General features: G+C 42.4%; 1 protein-coding gene across 1 annotated transcript in view; it reads left to right on the top strand.

Annotated features, from left to right (window-relative positions):
- Positions 1 to 422: 422 nt before the first annotated feature.
- pleca (plectin a) overlaps positions 423 to 25,537 on the top strand; it is a 51,042-nt gene continuing 25,927 nt past the window's right edge. The window contains exons 1-7 of the mRNA XM_054605682.1: positions 423 to 504; positions 14,604 to 14,665; positions 17,597 to 17,686; positions 19,508 to 19,585; positions 19,718 to 19,810; positions 22,976 to 23,142; positions 25,346 to 25,461. Coding sequence (XP_054461657.1) covers positions 465 to 504; positions 14,604 to 14,665; positions 17,597 to 17,686; positions 19,508 to 19,585; positions 19,718 to 19,810; positions 22,976 to 23,142; positions 25,346 to 25,461 — 646 coding nt within the window. The 5' untranslated portion in view covers positions 423 to 464. The remainder of the gene's footprint in view (positions 505 to 14,603; positions 14,666 to 17,596; positions 17,687 to 19,507; positions 19,586 to 19,717; positions 19,811 to 22,975; positions 23,143 to 25,345; positions 25,462 to 25,537) is intronic.

Here is a 25,537-nt window from a genome sequence, read left to right as displayed (position 1 = left end):
TCCATTGCTGTAGTGGTACATCATGATCCATATCCTGTGGATGTGGGCGCATATTTTAACTGTCCTCAACTCTTTTATGGCTTTCACAGAGAAGCCTTTGTTATAATAGCTCGCTGGCAAAAAATCATGCTTTCCGCTCTTTGTCTAAATCCTCTAAGAAAATGTGTCCCTGGGAGTTTCTGCAGCCCCTGCTCATGGATTTCATCCAGAGGCGCTCGTCAGAAACCACACGCATGAGACACTGTTTCCACTGAGGAAGCCTCATGAATTAACTCAAAACTCGCAACACTGTCTAGTTTTCACTTCCCAGCCGAGCCTCCGGTTCTCTCTTTTTTTCTTTTTTTTCTTGCTTGCTTTTTCAGCACGCCCCCCTGGTTTTCATCAGAACACAATGTCGGGAGGTCAGATTTGACTCCTTGGCAGTTCAGTGTTTTCTCTAAAAGTTGCAAAGACGCCGAGCAAAGATGGACCTATGCTGCTGTTTCTGTTCGGGACCACCGGGCGGTAGGTTTTGCTTTTCACTTGAACTTTTCATTTTAGACTTTGTGTCGGTGCATTTAGGGATGCTGCAATGGGAATAAACTAAAAGAGTAAAATTGATGCTTTATGCATGCCATCTGAGGACATTGCCACTCCTAGCATCAGTGTCTCTTCAGAAGATTGCAGATAAAAAAACAATCCTGTCATTGCTCACCTACCTGGGAAATCTTTGTCATTAGTGTCATTTTTACTAAAATCATAAGATCTTCTTACTCGGCAGCCTGATGTGAAGTTGGGCTTTATTGCCTTCGTGTGGGTATGCAGGGCATGTGTCACAATATGGGAATCATTGAGCAAACGCATACCATGTGAAGGGAGTGAGAGGGGGCCGACTCCTCCCATGAAGGAGTGTTGGGTTGAATTTATTCCAGACATCTGTACGGCTGCCTCGGTTTTGATTCCATTTGCCCAGTCTTCACTGTGACTAATTTGAGCTGCCAGTTTCTGAGGCTCAGGGGATGAGGTTGACATTTTGAAAACTGGGATCATATAAGGTCTCTCCTCAGATGAAAATCTCTCAGTTACAATCACCCTTTCCTCTTTGTTGGGAATGTACATTAGCTTCTGTTCCCCAAATGCTCTACTTTTGAGGCAACTTGTACATGTATTTATTCAGCTTTGTCATAAAGTACCCATGTTATTTTTTTTTAAGTCTTTTAAAAAATGGCTATCATAAATTCTCCTCTGTACATAAAGTCACGCTGTGGTCACTCCATAGGTGGTTCAAGGTGGAGGCTCCGCCGTCTATTTCTGCTTGTGTTATGGAGTGCAGCTGGCGTGTGGCATTGCATTGCCGCCGCAGTGTGATCGTGACACCGGGCTCGGTGTCGGGTTCTCTGCGTAACACTGTTTGGAGTGCACACCAATACAGTCATGTTCCCTGCATGATGTTCTGACAACAGAACGTCTGGCAGAGATGCCGTTTTGCCCGCGGCAAGGTGTTTTTTGATGTCTCGACAGTGATTACATTACATTACATTACATTACATTACAGTGATGCAAGCAGGTGTTGTGTGTGTGTGTGTGTGTGTGTGTGTGTGTGTGTGTGTGTGTGTGTGTATTTTTACAGTTAACATTAGTGTTATCAGAGGCGATCATCAAATGTCAAGGGCTTCGAATCTTTGCAGCTCACACACTGAGGGAACACCTTGAGGACAAAAGGTGTCTTGCTGAGAACCCGGGTAAATGCTTAGAGGGGGATTTACTGGTGATCATACAGTGACATACAGTTTTAATTATAGATGAACAACGGGTGTCAGAGGGGGCTCAGTCTAGTTTAAGCACACATTTTCCCTCGAGGCTCAAGAGGGAAAATGAAAAGCAATGTCTGATTTTAAGAGTTAAATTCAAGGGAGAGTTTTAAACGGTTGGTGGTAAAACAGTATGCAGTTAAATGGGTTTCTGGGAAGCTTATAGGCACTGGCTGTGCTGCTCTAACATACGGAAGCAATTACAGTAACGTCTAGGGAGACATAGTGAAGTTGCATAACGAGAATGAATTGATAGCGAGTGGGTTATTATGTGAAGGGGAAAAATAGCGTGGGTTCAGCATAAACATTTGGACGGAAGAAGGGGTTGGCCTGAGATCTGTGAGTCGTAAACCGATGATGGAAAATAACTGAAGGGGCTTCTGTGGCTAAAAGACAATCCTATGGAGGGAGTTGGAAACTTTGACTCCGTCTCAAGGTGGACCACACTCGTTTTCTTATCAAGGCTGACTGGAGTGAGTGAGTGTGTGTGTGTGTGCGTGTGAGTGTGTGTCTGTCCCACAAAACAGCCTCATGTATTATTAACTCCTGCAGATACGCTGCAGCGAGCGTGGAGAGCAGCGAGCCAGTTCCTGCAGGGCAAAACCAGCGGAGTCACTTGAGCCGCGGAGGAGGACAAAACTTCTTTCTGACTACTTTAAAGCTGCTTGTGCTGGCAGAATTAGAGCTGACTTTGAAATATGCACAATTTAGAATAACAAAGAAGAGCGTGTAGAGGAGAAAGAGGAACTGTTAGAGTAAAGTACAGGGGAAAAAGAGGGAGGGAGGGAGATCGTCCACTTGTGCCAGCGGACTGAGTCACAGGGAAGAGAGGAGAGGGAGGGGGGGGGAAGTTATTTCGTTCGTCTCTCTCTTTCTCTCCCGTGAAAGTCACAGACAACTTGGCTGCGCCGCTTGGTTTTTAAAGTCCGGTATGGCACCACACCCCTAGGCGCACACACCTCTCCACTCCCCCTCACCTTTCACCCCCCCCTCCTCCCCTCCTCACGCTCCCTTGCCCTCCCGTCCGTCTTCAGAGCCCGGGACTCTCCACTTTGAACCAGGCCCGATGCCGGCAAGCCCCCCTGGAACTGTGTTCCCGGCCCTGGTGGTTGTGGGCCACATTGTTACCTTAATCTTAGCCTGGCAGTGGAGAGTACGGAAGAAGCAAGGTAAGAGAAGCCGGGGACAAAGTCACCGCCGCGAGGCTTTCTTTACTTCAGGACAGATGACGGTGTCTTAAGTGGAACGTTCATCGGAAGCTTTTTTTCTGTTTAAAATAGTTTCTTGCCGGCTGTTCTTGTCCGTCGTCTCTGCTCTCTCCTGTCCTGTGTGTTTTCTAGACGCACACTCCTCTCTCTTCCTCGCTCCCCCCCCTCTTTCCCCCTCACACATCTGGGTTTCCTGTGCTATAGAGATGTTGCTGTTAACCCTGTAAATGCTGGCTGTAATGTGATGACGTCGGAGCCGGGGCATTCTGTTTGACTCGGGGAGTTTTGGCCCCATCTGAGCTTTTTTCAGGGTTCTTCCTTGAGTAGTGTCCTTTTTTATTGCTCTATCATTTCATCCAAGTTCTCTGTTTTGTAGAGATACGGCTCGAGTTGTGTGGCTCCCTTAAGGTGACTCGATGTGAGTTTAAGCCCTTGATTAGGTTTCTTATCTCTGTGGTTACTCCTTTATTGTTAATAGACCTGTTCAGCCAGTTTCTTCATGGAAAGCTTTCAGTGTAAAAATGTTTTGAATATCCTCTTGACGTGTGCTTCCAGGATAAGAAGAATTACTCTCTTTTGGACCCACTGAATAGCCTGAAGGTTACCTGCAGGAACCTGTGGTTTTTAATGTCACCAGACACACCTCACACAGGCTTTTTCTTTTGTTGTACTGTTGACACAACTTGGCACAATGCCGGCTATCATACATAACCATGCAGGGGCACGCCCTGAGGCAAATCAAAGGATGTCTGACTGACAGTCTGCAGGTGTTTATAAAGGGCTAATGTTTTTTTTCTACCTCTGAAAATATTGTGAAAAACTAGTTTGGCAAACAGGCACTTTGTAAAGATGCAGCAGACTCACTCTAGACAACAAAGCAGCCTAAAATTATAAAGTAGCCCCAAGTCACGTCTTAATTCCTCCACCTGCATGAAGCCTGCATTTGAAAGCAATCCAGCTGTTAACTGTTTCTTACAGGATGCACACCGGCCTGAAATGGTCCACTTGTTTTTGTTAACTGAAGCCAGGCAGTGTACTTTCTCCTTATTGCTCCCAGTGGTCGAGGTCGGATAATAAACGACACAATCCTTTTCAAAAATGTAAGTCGAGGAGGACACTGATTGAAATTGCCTCGGTTTGTAGTGCGTAAGCAGTGAAAAGTCATCATAAAAAGAAACTTTCTCCTAAAAGGGAAAAAAGCCGATAAAATCACTCAATATGCAAATCACAGAACAAAAGCAAAAGAAATTAGAAAGTGACCTTCTTCTCCTCATCTGTGCACTGAGTATATTTATTCTGTAAAAACTGCACAGCTCAAGTACAAAGGTTGCCTGGAGGAGTGGTTTGACTGGTTCATCGCGAGCAAACATTGCATTGCAAACCTTGTTTTATCTCTATATTCTGTCAATATCTAGCTCATTTGCCTTTTAAAGAGATCTGCTTTCAGTGCCGCAGTGCAGATATCACCCTGTTTATCAGCAACGGTCATGTTCCCTCTTCCCAGCGCTTCTCCCTGCTTTAATGGTGTATTTTGATCAATTCAATTCAATTCAATTCAGTTTATTTTGTATAGCCCAGAATCACAAATTACAAATTTGTCCTTCCCTCACATCGGCACAGGAAAAACTCCCCTAAAAAAAACCTTTAACAGGGAGATCAGAGGAGGGAAGCGGCTCCATTGATTTTCTGATTTGTACCCAACCTGTAATTGTAAACGACAGCCACAAACATCTGCAGTGTTCACACGCTGGATGTAAGGACACAGCTGGGTGCGCGTTTGAATTTTAGTTTGCCTGAGCCACAAGGTGCCTTTGACACAGTGAGAAGGGCGGAAGTAGGTAAAAGGGATTTCACCCAGAGCCAGGGTTTAAAAAAAGCTCACAGAGTACCACACATGGTGGCTGGCTAATGGTAGTAAACCCGACACTGGGGACGGTGGACTGTGTATCCTGGATACGGTCATAACAAACCGGAGGAGAGGGAGGAGGAGGTCTGTAGTTCTCCTTCAAGAGGCCTCAAGCTGATCCTCGGGACCTTTTTTAAAGAATCTGAGTTCTCTGCTCGATAATTAACAGCGATTATGTGTTCCATAAATCATAAACCGTTATGACTTCTGCGAGGGAGATTCTGGTGGTCTTGGCCTACTCTTCAACACTCACGCAACAGCGCCTCTTGTTGCGATTGACTTAGAACTTGAGATTTCCGTTAACGATTTTGTATGAGGCTCTCTAAAGATTAGAAAGCTTTGTTTCGCTTCACAACACTATATAGGTCTAATCCGTTTGGGAAGCCACACCCAAAGTCTGCATCAGTGTTCACGGAGGACCCTCGAGACCGCTGGCGTCTGCTGAACCACACGCCATTCACAGAAGGACTGGGATCAGAGTTTTGGCCGGTGGTGTGCAGCAGTGACTCACTTCCCCTTGTCTCCATTCACTGCGATACTAATAACAGACTTGAGGAGGGAGGACGGCCCGCTCTGCTCTCACTGGAAAGTGAAAAAAAAATAATGCAGATACTGATGGACGCCAAACGTTGAGAACAATGCACGGCCACCGTGTCCCCACATGCCACAACAGCCAACTTAACATGAAACACATTATTGTAAACCTCACTAGTAGTTGGGCTCGCAGCTCGGGCCTCACAGTACACCGTGTGCCCACGTCGAGGCAGGAGGTTGTGTTTATGTAAACATCTGGCCACGAATGTCCTCCATCAGTCCATGTTTTTTATTATCTTAAAGATTAAAGACACATTTCTGTGTTTATTGAAGTCAGTCACTCTTAAACACAGGCTGTGGTTTGCTGCTGCAACATTTGAACAGCTCTGTTGTGATCCAGAGGAATAAACATACCTGTGAAGGCTTCTAGTTAACGTTCCTACTTTGAATATCACTGTCAGAGATACAAACCTGTTTTTTAAACCGACAACATCCACAAAGAATGTAAAAGTTCTTATGAAATTTGTCAATTCCCTACTACCAAACTTTAAAATATTTGGTTCTAACAAAATGGCCCAAAAAAAGTGGACACATGTAAAGAGAAGCACATGTTCATTTTGTATTTTGTATTGTATTTTTGTGCTCAGAGTATACACACAGTTATGTGTCCCAACTGAGAGCTTTAATATTACTATATAATTCTTGCTTTTGTAACCAACAAAAAAACTTACAGACAGCCGTCCCTTTAAGTCGAGTGAAACTGCTGAATGAGCTCTTTTGGTTAAAATATTATTTTATTGCCTGAACTACAGCCCAGATAGTAGGCGTGAAGTGTCGGTTTGTACGCCGCCTTAACTTGAACATAAGCCAATATAATGAGCTTGTGAATGTGAAGAATTTCTTAGTGTTTGCAAAGAAGCAGCAATAACAAGACTCCTATGTAGGAGTTATTTATGACCAACAGCTGTTGTACATATGAGGGAAAGGGGGAGTGATGATTTATTATCCAGCAGCAAACGTTAAACCTGTACTCTGCCCTTTGTTGTTAAGTCAGTCCCCTCAGTGAGACAATTAGAAAGGAGTTTCTCTATGAAAACAGTCATCCCAGAAGTTTATTCTCGTGGCTCTGCATTTAGGGCTGTGGGGGTTATGTAATCTGGGGAGAGGCGCAGACATCCCCCATGCTAAAATAAGGACAGCGTGTAGTCCTCAGCAGCAGATACAAGTCTGTTTTATTTCGGGGTGAAGTTCCTCCCAGACGCGCTTCAATAATACAAATCGTTTTAACGCGCTGAACGCACGCAGGCAACAACCGCGGAGGATGAAGCGGCGGAGAGCTCTCCGGCTCATCTCACCAAACAGAACAAAAAGTGGGCCGGGCTTGTGACAAAGTGTCTGCAATCTGACACTGTGTGTGTGTGTGTGTGCGTGTGTGTGTGTGTTTTTCTCTCCTCCATGTGGCTCGGCTAGAGAAAAGTTTTTGAGGGCTGGTACCACTCACGGGAAACACGCAGATCAGTGGGTGGGCGCGTTTATTCCGGGAAAAATCCCCAGCGCGCGCTTTTCTTTTTTTCCGCGCAGCCCAAAGACACACAAACACACAAACACACTAACACACAACGGGATGGCCGAGGTGGAGGATACGATGCGCGGCGGCGTACTGATCTATCGACGGACGAATTACATCCACGAGATGAGCTGCGGAGAAGTGGGCTCTCATCTGTACAGTCGGATGTGCTGCGCAGGTAGGTCCGGCCGGCCGCCGTCTGTCATGGGAGGACGTTCGGGTTGGGAGGGGCTGCGTGGTGAAAGGGGGGCTCATGGGGGATGACGTTAACCCTTTCCATGCCTCCGCCATCAAGTGCCGAGGGTCAAAAGAGTGGGCGTCTCTGAGCAAACTTTTTTTTTTTTTTTTTTTTTTTTTTTTTTTTTTTTTTCCATATCATTTATTGTGTCATTAACGTTAATTGCACCTTTATATATAAGTTGACATAAGAACTATAGAAGTTAACTATACTATATATACTATATTTTTATTGCTCATTTGCTTATTTATAATACTTATTTTGATCTTGTGTTTTTTTTATTTACTATGTCTCTTGTTTTGCACTATCCTCTTTGCTGCTGTAATCCTGTAAATTTCCCTGCTGCGGGACTAATAAAGGATTATTTTATCTTATCTTATCTTTTATATATATATATATATATATATATATATATATATATATATATATATATATATATATATATATATATATATACTATATATAGTTGACATAATAACTATAGAAGTTCACTTTCTATATAAGCACTTTCAGTGAAGACGGCATCCCTTCGAGCAGATTAAGCTATACTTATCCTGTGCATCTCATTACAGGTACTTTATTAGATGGAGAATACAGTGTAATGAATCGGTTCTAGCTGAACATCTGTTGTGTGTTCACTACTAATTGTTAAGTTGATTACAGAAATTGAAGCAGCAACAATTTTGATAATCAATCAAATTGTGAAAAAGTAAATTTGTAAGCAAAAAATGCCCAAAACATTTTGGGGTTCCAGCTTCTCAAATGCAACTATATTCTGGTAATGATAATAAACAAAACATTGATGATTTAACGAGAACATAATAATAGAAAATGAGAATCAGATCAATCAGTAATAAAAAGAAATATGCAATTGTCAGCTCTTAGGTAGTGTGAACTCTTTTGGATGGTGTTTGGTGGTCTCTATGTTAGGAACTCAAACATCTGTCTGTAGTCAATAAGGAGCGTGTCTGATGAGCTTTGGTTGAGAGCCATAAACATCCTGTGTCACTGCTGTACAGTGAGACGATCAAAGCTCACATTTGAATACAACTAACCGTCTATGACTGTGTAAACATTCTGTTTGTGTGCTAAGAGGCTCATGCTGAAGGCAGTTGTCCTTGATTTTTTTTGCTTGTATTTTAAACTCCTGATTTTACTGTCTGAATGTGTCATAATGATCATTTTTAGTTAGTCTGTGTTTCTGTGATGTTTAACTGCTGCTGAGAAATACTTTTTTCTCAAGAGGTTAAGGGCCAAAACCGCTCCTCTGTAAACAGCACGCTGGTGGACTCTCTGTGTGTGTGTGTGTGTGTGTGTGTGTGTGTGTGTGTGTGTGTGTGTGTGTGTGTGTGTTTGCTGCGTTGTCATGGCAACCACTCTCACAAATCACTCTTCCCACATTTGAAGTGACTGTCCGTGAGCATAAGTCAACACTGCAGGGCCCCAAGTGACCTGGGATTTTCTTAACAGTAGTGCGAACTCTTGTTTAGGGACTCGGACCAAAGAGGGCTGTCAGCTACCGGTTAGACAAGAAAATATTATTGCATATTCTGGCTTGTCTCTTGTTTTGTAGTGAAGCTTTTTCAACAGAAGGGGGAGACAAACTGCGTTGAGCGATAACCTCATCTTCTCTCTAACTGTCCCATCTGAAGATCATAAATCCAGCAATTATCTTGTCCTCATACACCGCTAGATTGTAAACGCCACATGTGGCTAATTACACGTCGATTCTGAATGCACACTCCCTAAAAATGATACTCTTACTGCAGAAGTGAGTTGGCCTGTATAATTAAGGAGAGAAAACATAATGTGGGGAACTTAGAGTACAACTTAATGTCTCAGCGTTGATGCTTTTTGGAATCATTGGGTTCATTGTCCATCTGCATCTCACAAAGCTTTTTTTTTTTTTTTTTTTCAACGCCCTATCAGCACCTGAGTTTCTTTTGAAATGGAATACATTCCTTACAGTTGTAATAACAGACAGAGCTCTGTCTTATTCTGTTGGTGGTGCATGCTTTCATGCCATCTATATTGCCAGCTCCATGTTGAATCTTCCCCCATGATGCCCTGGGGCTTTCATTCCTGACCTTGGCAAAGTTCCTCCCCGGATTGTCCAACTCTCATACCAGCAACCCTCAGTCATGAACACCCTCAAGACCTGCTCGCCAGATGATACACAAACATTCCTGTCCTCTGTGGGACTGACATCGCATGCTGTCACTTGCACAGAGGAACAGGCAGACAGAGCTTTTATTTTTTTTCGGGGCCGGGATGGTGTTATCGCACAAGGGCGGCTACCCCTGTCTGTTAGGATGGCAGGCACGCCCTCAGGAATGCATTGACTTACGTGCTTCTCACGCCAGACCTGTCATCGTAAAATCTCCTTATCAGCTCTCCATGCTGGGGTTTTATAACCGCATGTTATCAGCGACAGGGAGAGGAGAAAGATCCACACAGCACTGCACTGTGTGGTCCTATCAGCACCTTACTGATAGGAGCACATTTTTTAAAACACATAATTGCATCACATTGTTTGAAAAGTGCTTTTCAAACATTACATAAAATTGTGTCAATAAATCTAAATTAATCTTACTGCGTCTGATTGTGTCAAGACTTCAATCAGCTGATATCACCACAATTAAGAGTTTAGCATGCAGTGTTTTGGGAGCTGCCAAACACTACAGCAATCATAAAATGCTTATGTATACACATGTTAAACTTGATTTTGATCTTGATTCTAGATCTACTGAATAAACTGTGATCGTTCTCTGTCCTCGGGTGCTGCACGACAAAATTTCCATCCTAGGATTACATTTCCGCACATACACAGCCTATAGTTTCAAGACACACACAAACACACACAAACAAGTCCCGACAAGCCACCTCCCTGTGTTGGTATCAAAGAAAAATCTCTCCCCTCTACTCCGTCTTGTCAGTATCTGCAGGGAATATTGATGCTCCCAAGGGTGAGAGGTGGTACAGGTATTTAGGTGGTTTGGGATATGAATGTGGGAGTGAGGGAGGTGCTAGTTTTGAGCAGCTCAGTCCATAACTTGTGTTTTTGTTCAGAGATTGTTGTGCAGCTGGAAAAAAGTTGTTTTGCATGAAACAGATGCCGTCCTTTTTCTTTTACCGCTCATGCACATAGACTCACAATGTTCAGTCCACACAGAGCAACAATAGCCGCTTTGTGTCCGGGATCAGTTTTTTGCTGCAGCGTGGTTACTCTGTTAAGATCTTTTTTTGTTTTTTTGGAAGCCACAGGTTACTGGCTCAACAGAAGCAAATTATACAATATTGGAAATTCATCATAAGAGAAATCAAATGTTAGCCGCGCAGGTTGTTCTCATTAGAGATCTATAAATGCTTCTATTCTTCCTCCTGCCGCCCCCACATATGGAAACCAACCCCCCTGTGCCAGTTTCCCCTCTAACTGTGTCCTGATGGTGGAAGATCCGTCAATGCTCAAGGTTTTCTCGGATTGTTCCGTGTCGAGAAATGGCCGCGGACGTTTGTTTCCACCGCCTTGGTCTCCCATCCGTGTTGAGGAACAGGCTTTTCATTGAGGCTCTGGTTGTGGTTGTGTGTCAGGTCCAGCCTTCCAGCCTCCGACCACGCACCAGTGACTTCCAGCCTGCGCAAGTGGAGCTCAGTTGGGGTTAACAAGCTCCAGTGGACCGTTTCTGTACAGCTTGGTCCAAATTAAGAGTGTTTTTAACACATTAGCCTGACCTCTGACCATTCTCTCAAGATAATCCCCCATTAATCTTGGTGTCATCATTCTTGGCACTATTGCTGATGCTGTTGTTGAAAGCGACTTGAAGTAGCATACAGACCTTCTTTTTACATTTTTTTACACATATAGCATTAAGTACATTTGTGCTTCTATTTTTACATAATTGCCGATCATTTTCCATCTTTTAGTTTACTTTCTTCCAGACAGCATTTCATTTGCGTGCATTTGTTTTTACAATTTGATAAACAGCTCTCAGACACTTGCTTCAGATTGGGAATCCATCAAATATGAACATGCGGTTGCTTTTATATTTTTGTGAAATTTGTATTACGTATGGTTTTGTACTGCAGCTGCAAGCAGGAATTATTTAAAAAATGATCGCGCATTCAAGGCCCAGATTTGAGGGCAGCTGAGGAAATCGAGCTCTGTTGCTAAAAAATAAAATGTGAAGAGGATCAGGTTTTACTAATTGTGTGTTGCATTAAGAATTTTGTGGCTTTACAGCTGATTTCACGGATATCAGACTATCCTTGAACATACTACGCTTGGAGGGAAAATAATCTAAAGTTTGAAAATGTTAGTTAGTAGTGTAAGATAAATGCAACATGTAAAAAAACAACCTTCTTTGGTCTTTCAGCTGCTCGCTAAATCCAAGTGAAACTGTAAAGTAAACTTAGAGACACACAGATGTAAAGGAAGATCTACATATCTGTGCATTTGATGTAATCAGTGCAGGGGTCTGTCTTGGTGGGGTGCTCAGTGAGGGTCTCTGGTGAGGTGTGGTTCTGTGGGTGGGGTCGGGGTGTGCGGTACATAATGGGGCTGGGCCGGGGAGGGAGGGAATTTTCCCTCTCCTTCCACACATCACTGCGTGTGTGTTGAACGACAGCTTCTGACATTGTAGCCCGCAGGCAGGCATTTTGAAAGGGCTGGTGGGAGACATGCACAGGGAGGGAAAAAAAAGGGAGTAAGAACCGAATCAGTGGCCTGAACACTCCCACTTAACAACAGGATACAACACTGAAGCAGAGTCTCAGGCAAGAAGAAGTAGTCTCATAAAGCAGACAACGTCGTCTCTCTACCTGCTGCTTTGTTGTTGATCACTGAGATAAGAGTTGGCATGGCGATGGAGAGGAGATTCAGAAACTACTCCTCTGACAGTGTGGGTAGCGACGGGGTCTTCATAGAGGAGTCCCACTATCAGGGGATGCTCAAGTCCATGGACCACAGGAAAGGTAGAGTCATCTTTACATTGTCTCAGTTGTACAGGCATAGTTGTTGTTGTTGTTGTTGTTGTTGTTGTTGTTGTTGTTGTTGTTGTTTAGTAACCTTGTTGAAATTCTTTGGTATTCTAAGAAGAACTGGTGTAACTGTAGTTTAATGTCTGAATAGTATTATCTACGCTGGTCTACCCTGAGGTGGTCTTCTGCAATCTCTTGAATCAAACGGCCACGCCCCTTCATGTGTCATGGCGTTTCCTCTTTTTATTGGTCAACCGAGCTGACACCCATTTTGAGACCTAAGATCGACTAAGCAGTGAAGATATCTGGCAGGACTGGCTTTCATATTACTCTTTAGGTTCAATGCAGCTCAGAAGACAGGCTGCCTATCAGAAAGACAGAAGAACTGAATTTTTTTATTTAGTTGAAGACGTTCAAAACCCTCTGCCAAGCATTGTCTTTAATCCAGTTATCAGATGCATTAACCAGACATGTTTTTCTAGTGCCAGAAACTAAATCATAAAGAGATTGTCTCCTCTCCGTGTGGCGCTCCACATAACAGCAGCATTATTCATAAATGGGGGATTCGTCCCAGCCATGCCGCGATGAACAAACAATAAATGTTCTTTCAGGAGACTCGTTATCGCTCACCTCATCTTTTAAAGTTTATTTGACTGAGCGGATGAAAGGAGACATCCACAGCTCGGCCTGCCGCTCTGGGGCTACAAATGTCAGCCCAGCAAACATGTTATTTGTTAGAGGGATCGGGTAAAGTTTGCTTTTATTGCTCATTTGGAATGTTGTCCGACCTTGATCATGAACAACAGTGTCCTGAGCAGCCGGAATAACAGCTGACATGTCAGCAGATTTGTTTTCTACAGAACTTATTATTAACTTAAGGAATTTCTGTGTTTCTGAGGTTTTTTTAATTTCACTTCTCTGGTTAGACTGTTAAACAGTCACCAGAGTGTCTGTGAGTCAGCGACATACTGCCACCCTGACATGGGCGTTGGCACCACGGGATGTCGCCTTCTTAGCTTTCTCTGTTCCCTCTTCCTCTGATCACTTCAGTCCATCCAGATAATGTGATCAAGCTGTGTGACTCATAAGAATCATAATGGTTTCACTGTTTCTTCAGATTAGGTCCCTAATCACTTTAATTCAGAGGCAGACTCTGTGTTTGACAACCACCCTCATCACGCATTGAAGCTCCACTGTGAAGAAGTGAAAGTGTTCCTGTGGTGGTTGGTTTAGAATAAAGAGTTAGGTAAAACATTACACAAGATATACAATACCTGCTGGAATGCAAGAGGCCTGTTTGTTATTATCAGACAGTGAAATCAAAACCAAAACAGCACCAGGCTTGCAAGTTGAAACATGTTCCTGCAGAGGTACTAATCTGAGGGATGTCAGCTGTAAATTACACATCTCTCCTGACAAGTGTGACACCTTTTATTTCCTTTGTGTTGATGGATGGATTTGAAACCACCGTAAGAGGGAGTTCAGTGGAGTCACTTTCTGTGTCGCCTGAAGCAACTAGTGCAGTCTCATGTTCAACGTTCTGGTTCCGGGACTTTTGGGAGAACAAATATTTATCAGACTCTTTTTTTTAATCTCAGAGATGTTTCCCTGGAGGGGTCTCATCAGATGTAAGAGCATTACTGTGGTTTTGGATGTTTTAGCTCATTATGTTTGGCGCCAGCCCTCTTCTACAGCAGTGGTTCCCAACTAGTTGGTCAGGACCTCTCTGTGAGGTCACAAAGGGATATTTTTGTGAGATGATAAAGGATGGGAAACATTTTTTTTTTAAAAATGACTTTCTGCTTTATTTGACTGCCTCAGGCCTCTTAAAACCATTAGACTTAATCCATGAGAAGTAAACATTACCCTTTGGCTCACTGCTTTAAACTGGTAGACATATGCAGCCTTTTGATGAGGGGAAACATGTAGGCATTGCTCCCTCTGAAGAAGGTAAACACCCATATGTTTAGGAATCATTGCTCTATAGTCTGAATACCTCTCGACAGCCCTTGATTTCCATTCATTTCATTATAACTTACTTGATAGCTAATCACTATCCGTAAGCATTTTAAGTTGTGGCATTGGTTATAAGATATTTTAATTTTGGTGGAAATTTTTGTAAAATGACCAAATTCACATCATACATTATTGACATATTGGGTGTTTTTTTCCTGAGCAGCCCCCTAAGTCATGAAACAGCCAATACAAATAGTGAATTTAATGTCTCTGTAAGATTATCTTCATAGCATGCTGACATTAATGGAAGTGTTTTGTAAAAAATTATCACCATTAATGGATGTAGTTAACAGGGTAAAACGTGCAAAAACTTTTGCATTGTAACATCTGATTAAACTGAGCTTCTGTGTGATCTGTCTTTCCCCAGATGAACGCGACCGAGTTCAGAAAAAGACTTTCACAAAATGGGTCAACAAGCACCTGATGAAGGTAACATCCGTCTTCAGCAACACTCACTTATACAATACTTGTTGTTATACAAATGTACATTTGTTGAGTTAATAAACTGTTCACGTCAGCTTGTAACTGAACGAATTCTTCCTGGTAAACAGAAGGACTTCAGCTGTTCTTAAATTACCCAAAAGGTTGCTGAGATTTAATTTAAATTCCAGTGTTTCCTCAGGAGGTAATGGGCTGTCTGCTCTAACTGAGTCTAAGAGCTGTAAAAAGTTGCCTGAAAGCAACAACAGATAAACTGGAAACAGAACTACGAAGTAAAATCCAATTTAGATTCCCTACATCTCTCTTCAAAACAAGCAAAACTCTTTGGAAAAGTTGTAAAAAATAAATAGCATTAAACAACTTTGTGTTAACTGTATGCATGCGAGGGAGTGAGTCACGGACACCTGGTCTCACTTTAGGAGCGGCAGCTTTGTGGGCCGTGCTCGGTCAGGTTGTTACATCTGGGCTCCAGACCGTCGGGGCGGCTTTTTCAGGCCTCTGCAGGGGAACAGGAACCTCCACGACTAAACTCTGAATGTGGGTTTGGGTGTGTGTGTGTGTGTGTGAGTGTGTGTGTGTGTGTGTGTGTGTGTGTGTGTGTGTGGGGGGGGGGGGGCTAAATATATTGCAGCCATGATACTGTAAGGCAATACCCAAGCGTTCTGGCCCATGGAAGCACTTCCTATGAGTAACATGCAACCTCCTGATCTATGTAGTCAGGTGCAGAATAAAGGTCTGCGGCTGTGAGGAATGTCTGCTGTCCTCCGCGTGCGTCCTGTGACACAGGGCTCTGTCCGAGACAACCCAAAGTCCTCGTTTCTTTGTCTGGAAATCCATCAGATTTGGGTCCAAAAGAGCCTGAGCGGGATCATGGGATTAAACTATGAGGACAGGAACGCTCCATTTACATTTGACAGCTGTCTCTACTGCAACGTGTCTTACATCTCTTCAGATTACAGAGAATTAAAACCAGTCGTAACTCTGTGTTTTATTAAGTTTTGTGAATCCTACATTAATGAAGACCAGAAACATATGACATTCATAAAAACAATACTGAAAAAATTGTTGTAGAAAGTTTTGGATGGGACCAGCTAAATCAAACCATAAAAATACAAACAGGAAAACTGTCTTTGTGTCATATCAAACCAGCGTCTTCCTGCTTGTCTTTCATCTGTTCTATTCCCTCACGAGTGCCTGCAGTTTTATACCTTCTCTCATCAAACTGTTTCTTCTTTCCATCCTTCATCCTGTCCTCCCATCCTTTTCCCATCAGCACTGGAAGGCAGAGGTAGGTGCTGTCAGTGAGCAGAGTGCTGAGTGGACATCCATTAATTTCTGCCTGCATGTCTGTGTTTACATCTCTACTCTCTCTCACTCCCATAAATTACCTAAACTCTTTAGCTTCTAATCCCAGAAACTTTTTTTTCCTTCATTTTAACAATTAGCTTCTTTTTTAACTCCTGTAGGAGCCTTTTCTGCAGTGCAACGTGTCTTTTCATGTCCTTTAACTCCATTTACAACAGTTAAAAATATAACTTTATTGCAACCTGGTTCTTTTTTAATAGTTTTGATATCCTTGACATAATATTCTGATGATCGACCTTATTGCTGTGATTAGGGGACACAGCAACATCCCCATGTCCAAGAGTATGAATGGAAATTAGCTTAAACTGATCAAAGAGTTTCCAAACAAACCCCAAGATTTACTAAACCTGTGTGGAAGAGAAAATTAAGGCAAACATAAACAAATTTACCCCAAAACCCTTTGAAAACATCTATTAGATCTTGCTTTACTGAACTTTGGTTCAACTTTGTCATATCGTACTTACAACACTTATGTACACGCCTTTTCTATGGAATGAGGGATTTAACCAACATTTTACTACTCACCGTGGTTTTCACAGAGTAAGCAGCTTAATCTAGTGGGCAACTGGGTGTTTGTTTACCATTTTATCATTTCCTTTCCATGATGAAAAATTACTATGAAAATATATATATATATTTTAAAAAGAACCCCAAAATGTGGACGCAGTTGTCACTGCAGAAGGCAGACAGTTGTTGCTGTGCATCATCCTTTCTGTTAAAGGAATCGTTTTGAATTCGGGTTCTCTGAGGAACTCATCCATAGTCAGTGTATTATCTACACTAATGGCGGGCGGCACGCCCCCTGTTTGGAGAAACAGACATGAGTACCAGCAGCACAGGAGCAAAGTAATGTACTGCTGTGGACTGGAGCAACAGCAAAACATATTTAGCTTCCTAAAAATATCAACAACAGTTTTAAGTGTACGCTATATTTAGATCCTTTTCACTGCTTTACCTTGCAGTCACAGTCCTTTCCACCGTCCAACTAAACCTGTATTATCTATTTATGCTCTCTTCAAAGCCAGTGGACTCCTTTGACAAAGACAGAAGTTACTGGTCTACTGCTGCCTCAGTCAGTTAGTTTGTATTATTGTGGGACCTTGGTGAATGGAACTAACCTATTGAAACGCCAAAGTTGCAGAATAACACAAACTGTTTGATGTAGACCAGCAACTTTTGTGTTCTGCAAGGTTAAATTAGTGTTTTTGTGTACGTTTTGCTGCTACCCCGTCCAAAGAAGTACATTGCAAACTCAATCTACTGTAGGAAACACTGACTATAGACAAGTACCTCATACAACCCTACTTCAAAAAATCCAACTTTCCCTTTACGTTGCTTTTTTAATTTTTTATGTGACATTACAGGATTCAGTCACAAATGTCTGTGCCTAGTCTAATCCCATCCACTATTTGTGTTGAGGTGATCAGCCGTTTTTGCTTATATTATGTGTGAACACAAAGGCTGTAGCTCACCGCTGACGCTGACATCATGAGAGACTCAATGTATGGATCAATATTACATCACTAACCTTTGCCTCCTGTCTTCTCTCCGCAGACCCAGAGACATATCACTGACCTGTATGAGGACCTCAGAGATGGACACAACCTTATCTCCCTGCTGGAGGTGCTCTCCGGAGAGACACTGGTGAGCTTTGGTGACCTTTGACCTTTAGCTATTAGGACATCTGCTTCTGCTGTAACCCCCTGTTTTGTCCAAACCTGTCTTATTGTCCCACTGACTTAATTTTGCTGCTGTATTTGTCCTACTGTCCAGTCCGCTGTAGCATAAACCGCTTTATATGTTTTTCTGAGTCAAATGTTATCGTGCCGGGTTTCTTGTCTCCACTCGTGCATGTGTTGACTTTGATTCTGTGGAGGTTTTTGGACATTTCAGAACATGCTGAGGTTATGCGCACTCTTCTTTTACTTTACTTACCGTAGCTGTTTTCTTGGGAACACACCATCTGGTGATGTAGCCGTAAGATACTAATTTTCATTCTTTGCTTCCATCTCGTAACCTTTCTGCACTGACTTGTTTGACCCCTGGTTTATTTTCCTTTACTTATTCCTGCTGACCTTTGCCCTGACCTCTTCCCCTTATGCCTCCGCCTTCCTTTCTTGCGATGCTCTTGCTGCGGTAGCCGAGGGAACGCGACGTTGTGAGGAACGTGCGGTTGGTGAGTGGCGCCTGGACTGTGGGCGTCGGGCGTGGCATGCGTCACCACCCGAGGTGGCTGCTGGGTTGTGCATGATTACAGTCACACTCCCTGTATTGTCCCCTTTCTGTGTCCACATCGTCTCCCTCCATCTTATCAGGAGTCATTTGAGGAGACAGGAAGTTCAAGTAGAGCTGGTAGTGGAATCATTTCTACAGTTATTGCTAATTTAAAAGTTACACCTCAAATATATTTAGGAAGTGAAGAGCGTAACATTGAAAAGAAAATACTTAAAGGACCATACCGTACATCCTAGAATTTAGAATTTGATGCAAAAAAACCCGAAAAAACAATGTTCACATGATCCTTTTTATGATTTGTCGTGTTGGTTTAATTTTATGACCAAAGGGTTCATGAAGCAACAGCTTTTCATCAGTGGATTACCCCTGAATGCACCAACATGGAGATTATTAACGAAATAGTCCTGCATGCATCTGCATCACCAGGACAGGATGATAAAAAAAAAAATAGAAACAATGCTGAATCAGTGAACTCTGTTATGACTTATCTCAAATAAATTTCTTGTCTCTGCTGGTTAAATATATGATATCAATCTTTCTTTTTTTTATCCTCTGAATTTAAACATACAAGCCACCGCTGGCATGCTCCTATACAATTGTCAAGTATTGTGTTCCTTCACTGCATTGAAAGCAAAAGCAAAAATTCCATCACATGCGAGCTGATATGTTTACATAGCTTCTTACCGGCTTAAAACGTGCAGCACCGATGCATGTCATGGCCGACACTTCCAGGTAACTCAGAAATCAAAGATAGTGCTCCATTGGACTGAGCCGCAGTTCAAATCAAAGACAGTATAGGATGTAAAAAGTGTTTCAGAACAAAGGTGCAGGAAAAAGTTGATTGCAGGACTAATAGAAAATGGGGATTGTGAAGGATGACCGGGGGAATCACTCTGACCGTGTATCATTCATCAACATGCTCTCACCTGCAGACATGCTGGCTGGTTTGTTCGAATGCATTTCTGGTGTCATTTAGGGTCAGATCTGGTCGAAGGTCTGACCAAACGCTTTGATCACGATCACGCAGAATTTGAATCGCATTTCAAATTTGCTGTATTTGAATTTTATGTTCAGACCATGACTGTGATGATATTTTTATTCCGGTAGAGTAGATTTTTTGTTTTAAGCACAAAAGGTGTTGCTGGACACTCAAACACCTGTTCCTCAGTCACGGGGCCTTGCTGTTTGTTGATCATTCATCACACTTTAATGTCCTCTCGTCTCTTGCAGCCGCGGGAGAAAGGACGGATGCGCTTCCACAAGCTGCAGAATGTACAGATCGCCCTGGACTTTCTCAAACGCAGACAGGTCAGTAGACCATGACATTTTTAAAGCACATTTACGTAAAAAGAGCATTTAAATGTTTCTGTTTTCCTCCTTTTTGAGTTCTGTTTCTTTGTTTCAACTTTTCACGGTAACCTGAAAACTGCACCTTTTCAGGTCAAACTGGTCAACATCAGGAATGACGACATTGCAGATGGAAACCCCAAGCTGACACTGGGGCTGATATGGACCATCATCCTTCACTTCCAGGTATGTAGGACACTTGTAATTTTGCTATGATTTACTGTAGGGGTGTAAAGGACCACAGATGTCACTGTTTGGTTCATACACAGTTTAGGAATCAAGGGGCGGTGTAAGATCAGTACAGCAGGGGGGAAAACATTTATTTCAAAGTGACAGTGGTGCAGGTGTCAAAGACATGCAAACACTGAACAAACACTTTACAGATTGGCACCAGTTCACGATAGGTTATAAAACTTAAAAGCATCTCTTATGTCCTCTTGTTTTGCTAACCTCAGCATACACTACCAACAGCGTTAGGCTAAAGGTCTCCGGACAGAATTTAGGCATGTGAACTTTGTTTCTGTATTAAATGCATCTTCATAAATACTGCAGCGCTTTCTGTGCAAATACACAAACCGGTACAGCCCTTATTTACTGTCATTATAACAGTGAAGTTAAATTCGGAGACTTGAGAGAAGCTTCTGGACACAAAAACTCAGTCAGTCATTATTTAAATTGCCCTTTGCATGTATTCAAAGTAACCTGACTGAGCCCTGTTTGGAACAGCCAGCTCACAGGATGTGGTGTTTATCTTTTAGACTGCACATAAATTGCTTCAGATCAGATTCTTCCATGGCATGAGTACTGTGTCTTTCATACCGTTTACTTTCATTACTGTGTGATTAGTTTGCCTCTGCGCCCCAGTAAGGAAAATCAGAGTGCCATTCCCTCTTCGGGGGTTCAATCATCAGCCTCGATTTCTCCTAATGTTGACACAGCAGTTATAGTACAGCCGAGTCCAACAGCCAATCATTTCCAAATGGACTTTATTGAACATTTGGCAGCACTTAGGCTCTTTTATACAACCACCACCGCTTCTCCTGTCCTTGAGTGGACCCAGACTAAACACTGGGATATTTAGCTATTCATTCATTTTTAAAGAAGGATGTTCACACTTCAGTTTCAGAGCCTTTTTTTTTTTTTTTTTTACTCCTATCTATAGTGCTGTGCATATCTGTAGGTTACCATTACATCTAATTGTTTCATTCAAACATTAACAGTATCAAATGCTTATACAAACAATAACAGCAAAGGCAACGTTGGAGGAAAAAATTCGTCAATGGGCAGATGTGTTCCTGATTAAGAAGAAGTGTGTTTGGATATTCATTTAGCAGATGGTTTTGTAGATTTTTTGGGGGGAAAATAAACAGTGGGAGTACATGGAGATTCTTTGATGGGTATGATGGTTACGTTGGGATGTGGGATTCTTTTCCCCGTCTCGTGTGACTCAGTGATTCCCATGAGAAAGCTGGGCATGACTCAAAAGCTGCAGTGGAAACAAGAAATGATTTGTTGCCTGTGTTATAAAAGTGAACTTTTCTCTGATATCCATATGAACATAAGTAAGAAAAACAAACCAAAATGTCATTGTGGATGCACTTAGTCATCAGGAAGGTAATATTTCTTCAATAACAAACCCATAAACTCTTTGTTTTGGAACATGTAAGTCATCACAAACAATGGTATATTTCTCCTGAGCTCCCCAGGTGCAGATCCCAGTTTACTAACACACCAGTATAAATAATGGGTCTGCCTTGTGACAGAGAAGTAGCGGATATTCTCTCGACACTTTTAAAAAGAGGCTGCGAGGGCGGAGGTCCTGTTTCAGCTTCTGAGTCACTCTGTGCCCACGTACACACTGTAACACCGGGGTTTCCCTTCTGAAGGGAAAATAGCAGAAGGAAGAGATGCCTTCTTTTTTCCCTCCTCCACCCTTTCCTGAAAAAGAAAAAGGGCCTGTAAGTGAAATTGCTAGTTCTGCTATGACTCATCTTCATACCTAAAAACACTGAATATAGTATATTGTGGTAATAAAACCGCATTTTGTTCCAGGAAGAGACTAACATTCATCAGGACTGGAAGTGCAACCTTCACTTCATGCATAATGTGCAGAGAACATACAGCAGATTTACCTCACTTTTGGTTGTTTGTCAGGATTTATATGTGGGTAAAACAATCTAAAAGTAGGGACACACAGACACAAAGTTTCAAATATTTCTTTGTAGAACTGAACGGAGACCGAAGTCGGTGGAGTTTTTATGCATCAAGACTAATCAAATATCAAACATACGGAGTTCGCTTTCAGAAGTTTTCCTGTGATTGTTGCGACTTTTTACGACTTGTGTCTAGTTTTGTAGAGAGCCCCCGCCCATCTGGTACGTCAAGCACACCAAAAACAAGCACCAAGAACTTTTCAGTTGGTACATCTGATGATAGACGGGCAGCAACTACTGGATGATGGATTCATGCAAAATAAATGCAGCAAGCGGAAATTTTAATATTCAAATTCATTTTAAGTCCCTCAGGGTCAACACAGCGCTAGGATTAATCTTGGAGAACATCTGGTTTGATTAAACCTGTGGTTTATTTGTAGTCTTGTCATATTTCATGCAAAGAAAGATACAGTGTTGAGGGTTTTTTTCAGTAGTGTGTTCTTGTGACTCTTGTGACAGATTCCTCACAAGTGTTCTTGTGACTTGTGAGGAATCTGCCTGTGGAGGTTCTGGTACACAGCCCAACATTCATATACAGCATCCAAAGTGTTTAATAAGAGTTTCTGTTTGGAACAAAATAGCTTTGTAAGACCAATGATTTTTCACTCTTATGATTTCTGTTTTGCTGGATTATTATCAATCCTTTTGTGTTTATCTCCCAAACAGTGAGTTTAGGGTTTCTTTTGCCCTCCAAGTAAAAGTGTAGGTTTTTATTTGAGCTTTCAAATGTGACTCATCTCAAGTCTGGAAGAAATCAGCGGGCAAACTGGAAAATAAGCCTTCAACCAACATTTCAATCTCCTTCATTATAGGAATATCAAAGAAAAGGAAAGCTGATGCCAAGATGAATAAAACTAATTTAAAGTTTACTTTTAATAAATATAACAGTATTGGTTGAAGCTTTAGAGTAATAACTAGGAAACTCTTTATACTCAATAGGAAGTTACCTCTGTCTAAAGTGACTTAAAATAAGTGCATTCAAACTCAAAAGGATCCAGAGCTAAACATCATCAAAACTTGTAAGTGCAACCATCCCCAAAAAACAGCTCAAAAGAGTTCCAGTGTCCAATAGGTTTTCTTTAAAGAAATGAAATGGAAGTCTACGTGCTCTGACTATTTGCACCTTCTCCTCCTTCAGATCTCAGACATTCAGGTGAACGGCCAGTCCGACGACATGACGGCCAAGGAGAAGCTGCTGCTCTGGTCCCAGAGGATGGTGGAGGGATACCAGGGCCTGCGCTGCGACAACTTCACCACCAGTTGGAGGGACGGCAAGCTCTTCAATGCCATCATACACAAACACAGGTGAGACACGGATCCTCAGTAGCCGGAGGTTTAGAGTACCAGGTTTAGGAGTTTGAGTCAAACTTTACAGACTCTTGGATAAAAAGGGTAAGTTAAGTGGGACAGGCCTAGAAAGACAGACCTTGGAATTTAACATACATTCAATAAACCGCACCAAAACATTGCAAAAAGGAGCAAAAACATGTGACTATTACTACCTGTATAATAATAGTGACACAAAAGGATTATCTAAGAAAAGATGCCATGGCGACTTATTGCCCTGAAGCCTTTTTTCAAACCATGCAGAAACATTTTTTAATGAGAAAAGCTTGCCTGGACTTGGCATCTTGTAACACCGTCGGACATGAAATTTCCACGTCGTTCAAAAATCTTCTCTGACCTTTTTCATATTTCACTTGTACAGACTCAGGAATGCCAAAATCTTATTTGAGTTTTACAGCAGCACACCTGACTTGTCAGGACAAAATGTGGATCAGCTATTGTAAATCAAACGTCAAGATAAATACCACAGCTCATTCGTTCAATACGTTTCATTGATTCATTGTCACTGGAGGGCTTCTGACCACAAATCTCTCCGGTGACTGAGTAAACTGCTTCCATCAGATTTGCAGTTTCCCTCATATTTAGTTAAAAATATGACTGTTTCTGAATGTATTTAGGTGTATATATCGACAGCAGAAGAAAAATATTTTTATTTGAAGTTTGAAAAGCTTTTATAGATGATTTAATACTTTATCCTGCTGACCACAGCTGCTGTCCAGCTCAATAAAGAAACTACAAAGTTTACCATCACCCTTTAGGCCTACAGCAGGGACCGTTTTATACTCAAACCATATATTTTGGGTGGAGCACCACTTTGTGCTTTCGCAGAAAAACAAGCCCTGCAGGATGGCTCACCACACAACACAAAAAAAACATCAACAAGCTGAGTTGGCATAGTTCGGTGAGAAGAAAGAGCGTTTTCTTTTGACATGTGGGTGTATCATACTCATTTGAGAAAAGGTTGCCTTGGGGGTATGCTCACTGGAGGCTCTGCAGGTTGTAGCAAAACACAAGTACGCTGACTGCTCCACCGTAGATTCTTTCTTGGTGGAGGAAGAGCAGGACATGCAGAGATTTAACGGCTGCAGCGAGGAGTCACTGCGATGATTGGCTTAAACAGAAGTCTGACCAAAAACTCACAATAAGAAGAGAATTGGATATATTAAGGAATTACCAGTGGACTTGAGCCAGAATGAAATCATTGTTATTTTTTTCATAACTTTTATTTTTTGCTATAAAAAGCTTAAATTTTGACCCCACTCACTTGGATCTGCCGCAAAACTTGACCGTTGCTACAATGATGAAGCTAAAGAGGAAGTTTCACTCAAAGAGGCGTCTGAACAGTGCCTCCAGCAGCACAGCGGGCTCCGTCAGTGACCTGGAGGACCGGGTGGTCATGCTGTGCGAGGACATCCCCACCGAGAACTCTTTTGACTCGGGACGAGGCTCCACCAGCCCCGGGGCTCGCTCCAGTCGAGTCTCCCAGAGCGAGGAGCACGAATCGGGATCACAGCCTCACGTTATCCACCTGGGCGGGGACAGACTGTCCTACAGACAGGCCTGCTACCTGGAGCAAGAACCACACCGGGCACCCAGAGAATACTACATCCAGAAAGTCGTGCAAGCGTACGAATGTTTTTTCAAACTGATCTTAAATGTGCAGAATTTACTCCACATTCTGTGTCCTGAAAGTTATCTTTCTCTTTGCTATTTGTGGGAATGAGATGTGCTTTTATGTCCTGTGCTCTGAGCTTGTGGCTACATTTTATTAGAGCGCAGTTATCCTCCTGGCAAAGTTCACTCAAAGGCAACCTGTCATAGTCATCTTTGTGTATAAAATGATGGGGGGATTTTAAGCATCTCTGGCAGTGAGGACTCTTGTTTTTGCTTGCCCTCTCTGGTATCAGGAAAGATGCACTACTCATGATCAAACCTACAGCAACAAAAACATTTTTTTTATCTGACAGCTGTCAATATGGAATTATGGCAGTCAGGTGAAAAAAATAATGACATTGCAAAAACACAGAAGTTAGAGAAATGTCCAAAGGTAATTAATGAGTATATACACATGATTAAGGGTTATTTCGTCTTGATTGACAGTAATAACAGCCTAACCACCAATTTGCACTCACTGTTCTTTCTGGCTGCTTGCCGTCCACAGGCCCACTCTGATCGACATGAGTCAAGTGTACCGACAGAGCAACCAGGAGAATCTGGAGCAGGCCTTCAGCGTGGCAGAGAGAGACCTGGGCGTCACCCGACTGCTAGACCCTGAGGGTGAGAGAATCCTGAATGCTTTACTCAGGGAATATCTGAGCTTGGGTGCATTTTGTGTCTTCAGCTTCACTCTATT

This window comes from Anoplopoma fimbria, chromosome 10 (genome assembly GCF_027596085.1).
Source record: "Anoplopoma fimbria isolate UVic2021 breed Golden Eagle Sablefish chromosome 10, Afim_UVic_2022, whole genome shotgun sequence".
Taxonomy (NCBI): Eukaryota; Metazoa; Chordata; class Actinopteri; order Perciformes; family Anoplopomatidae; genus Anoplopoma; species Anoplopoma fimbria.
The sequence above is the reverse complement of the archived record's forward strand: the minus strand, read 5'-3'. Positions and strand labels throughout refer to the sequence as shown.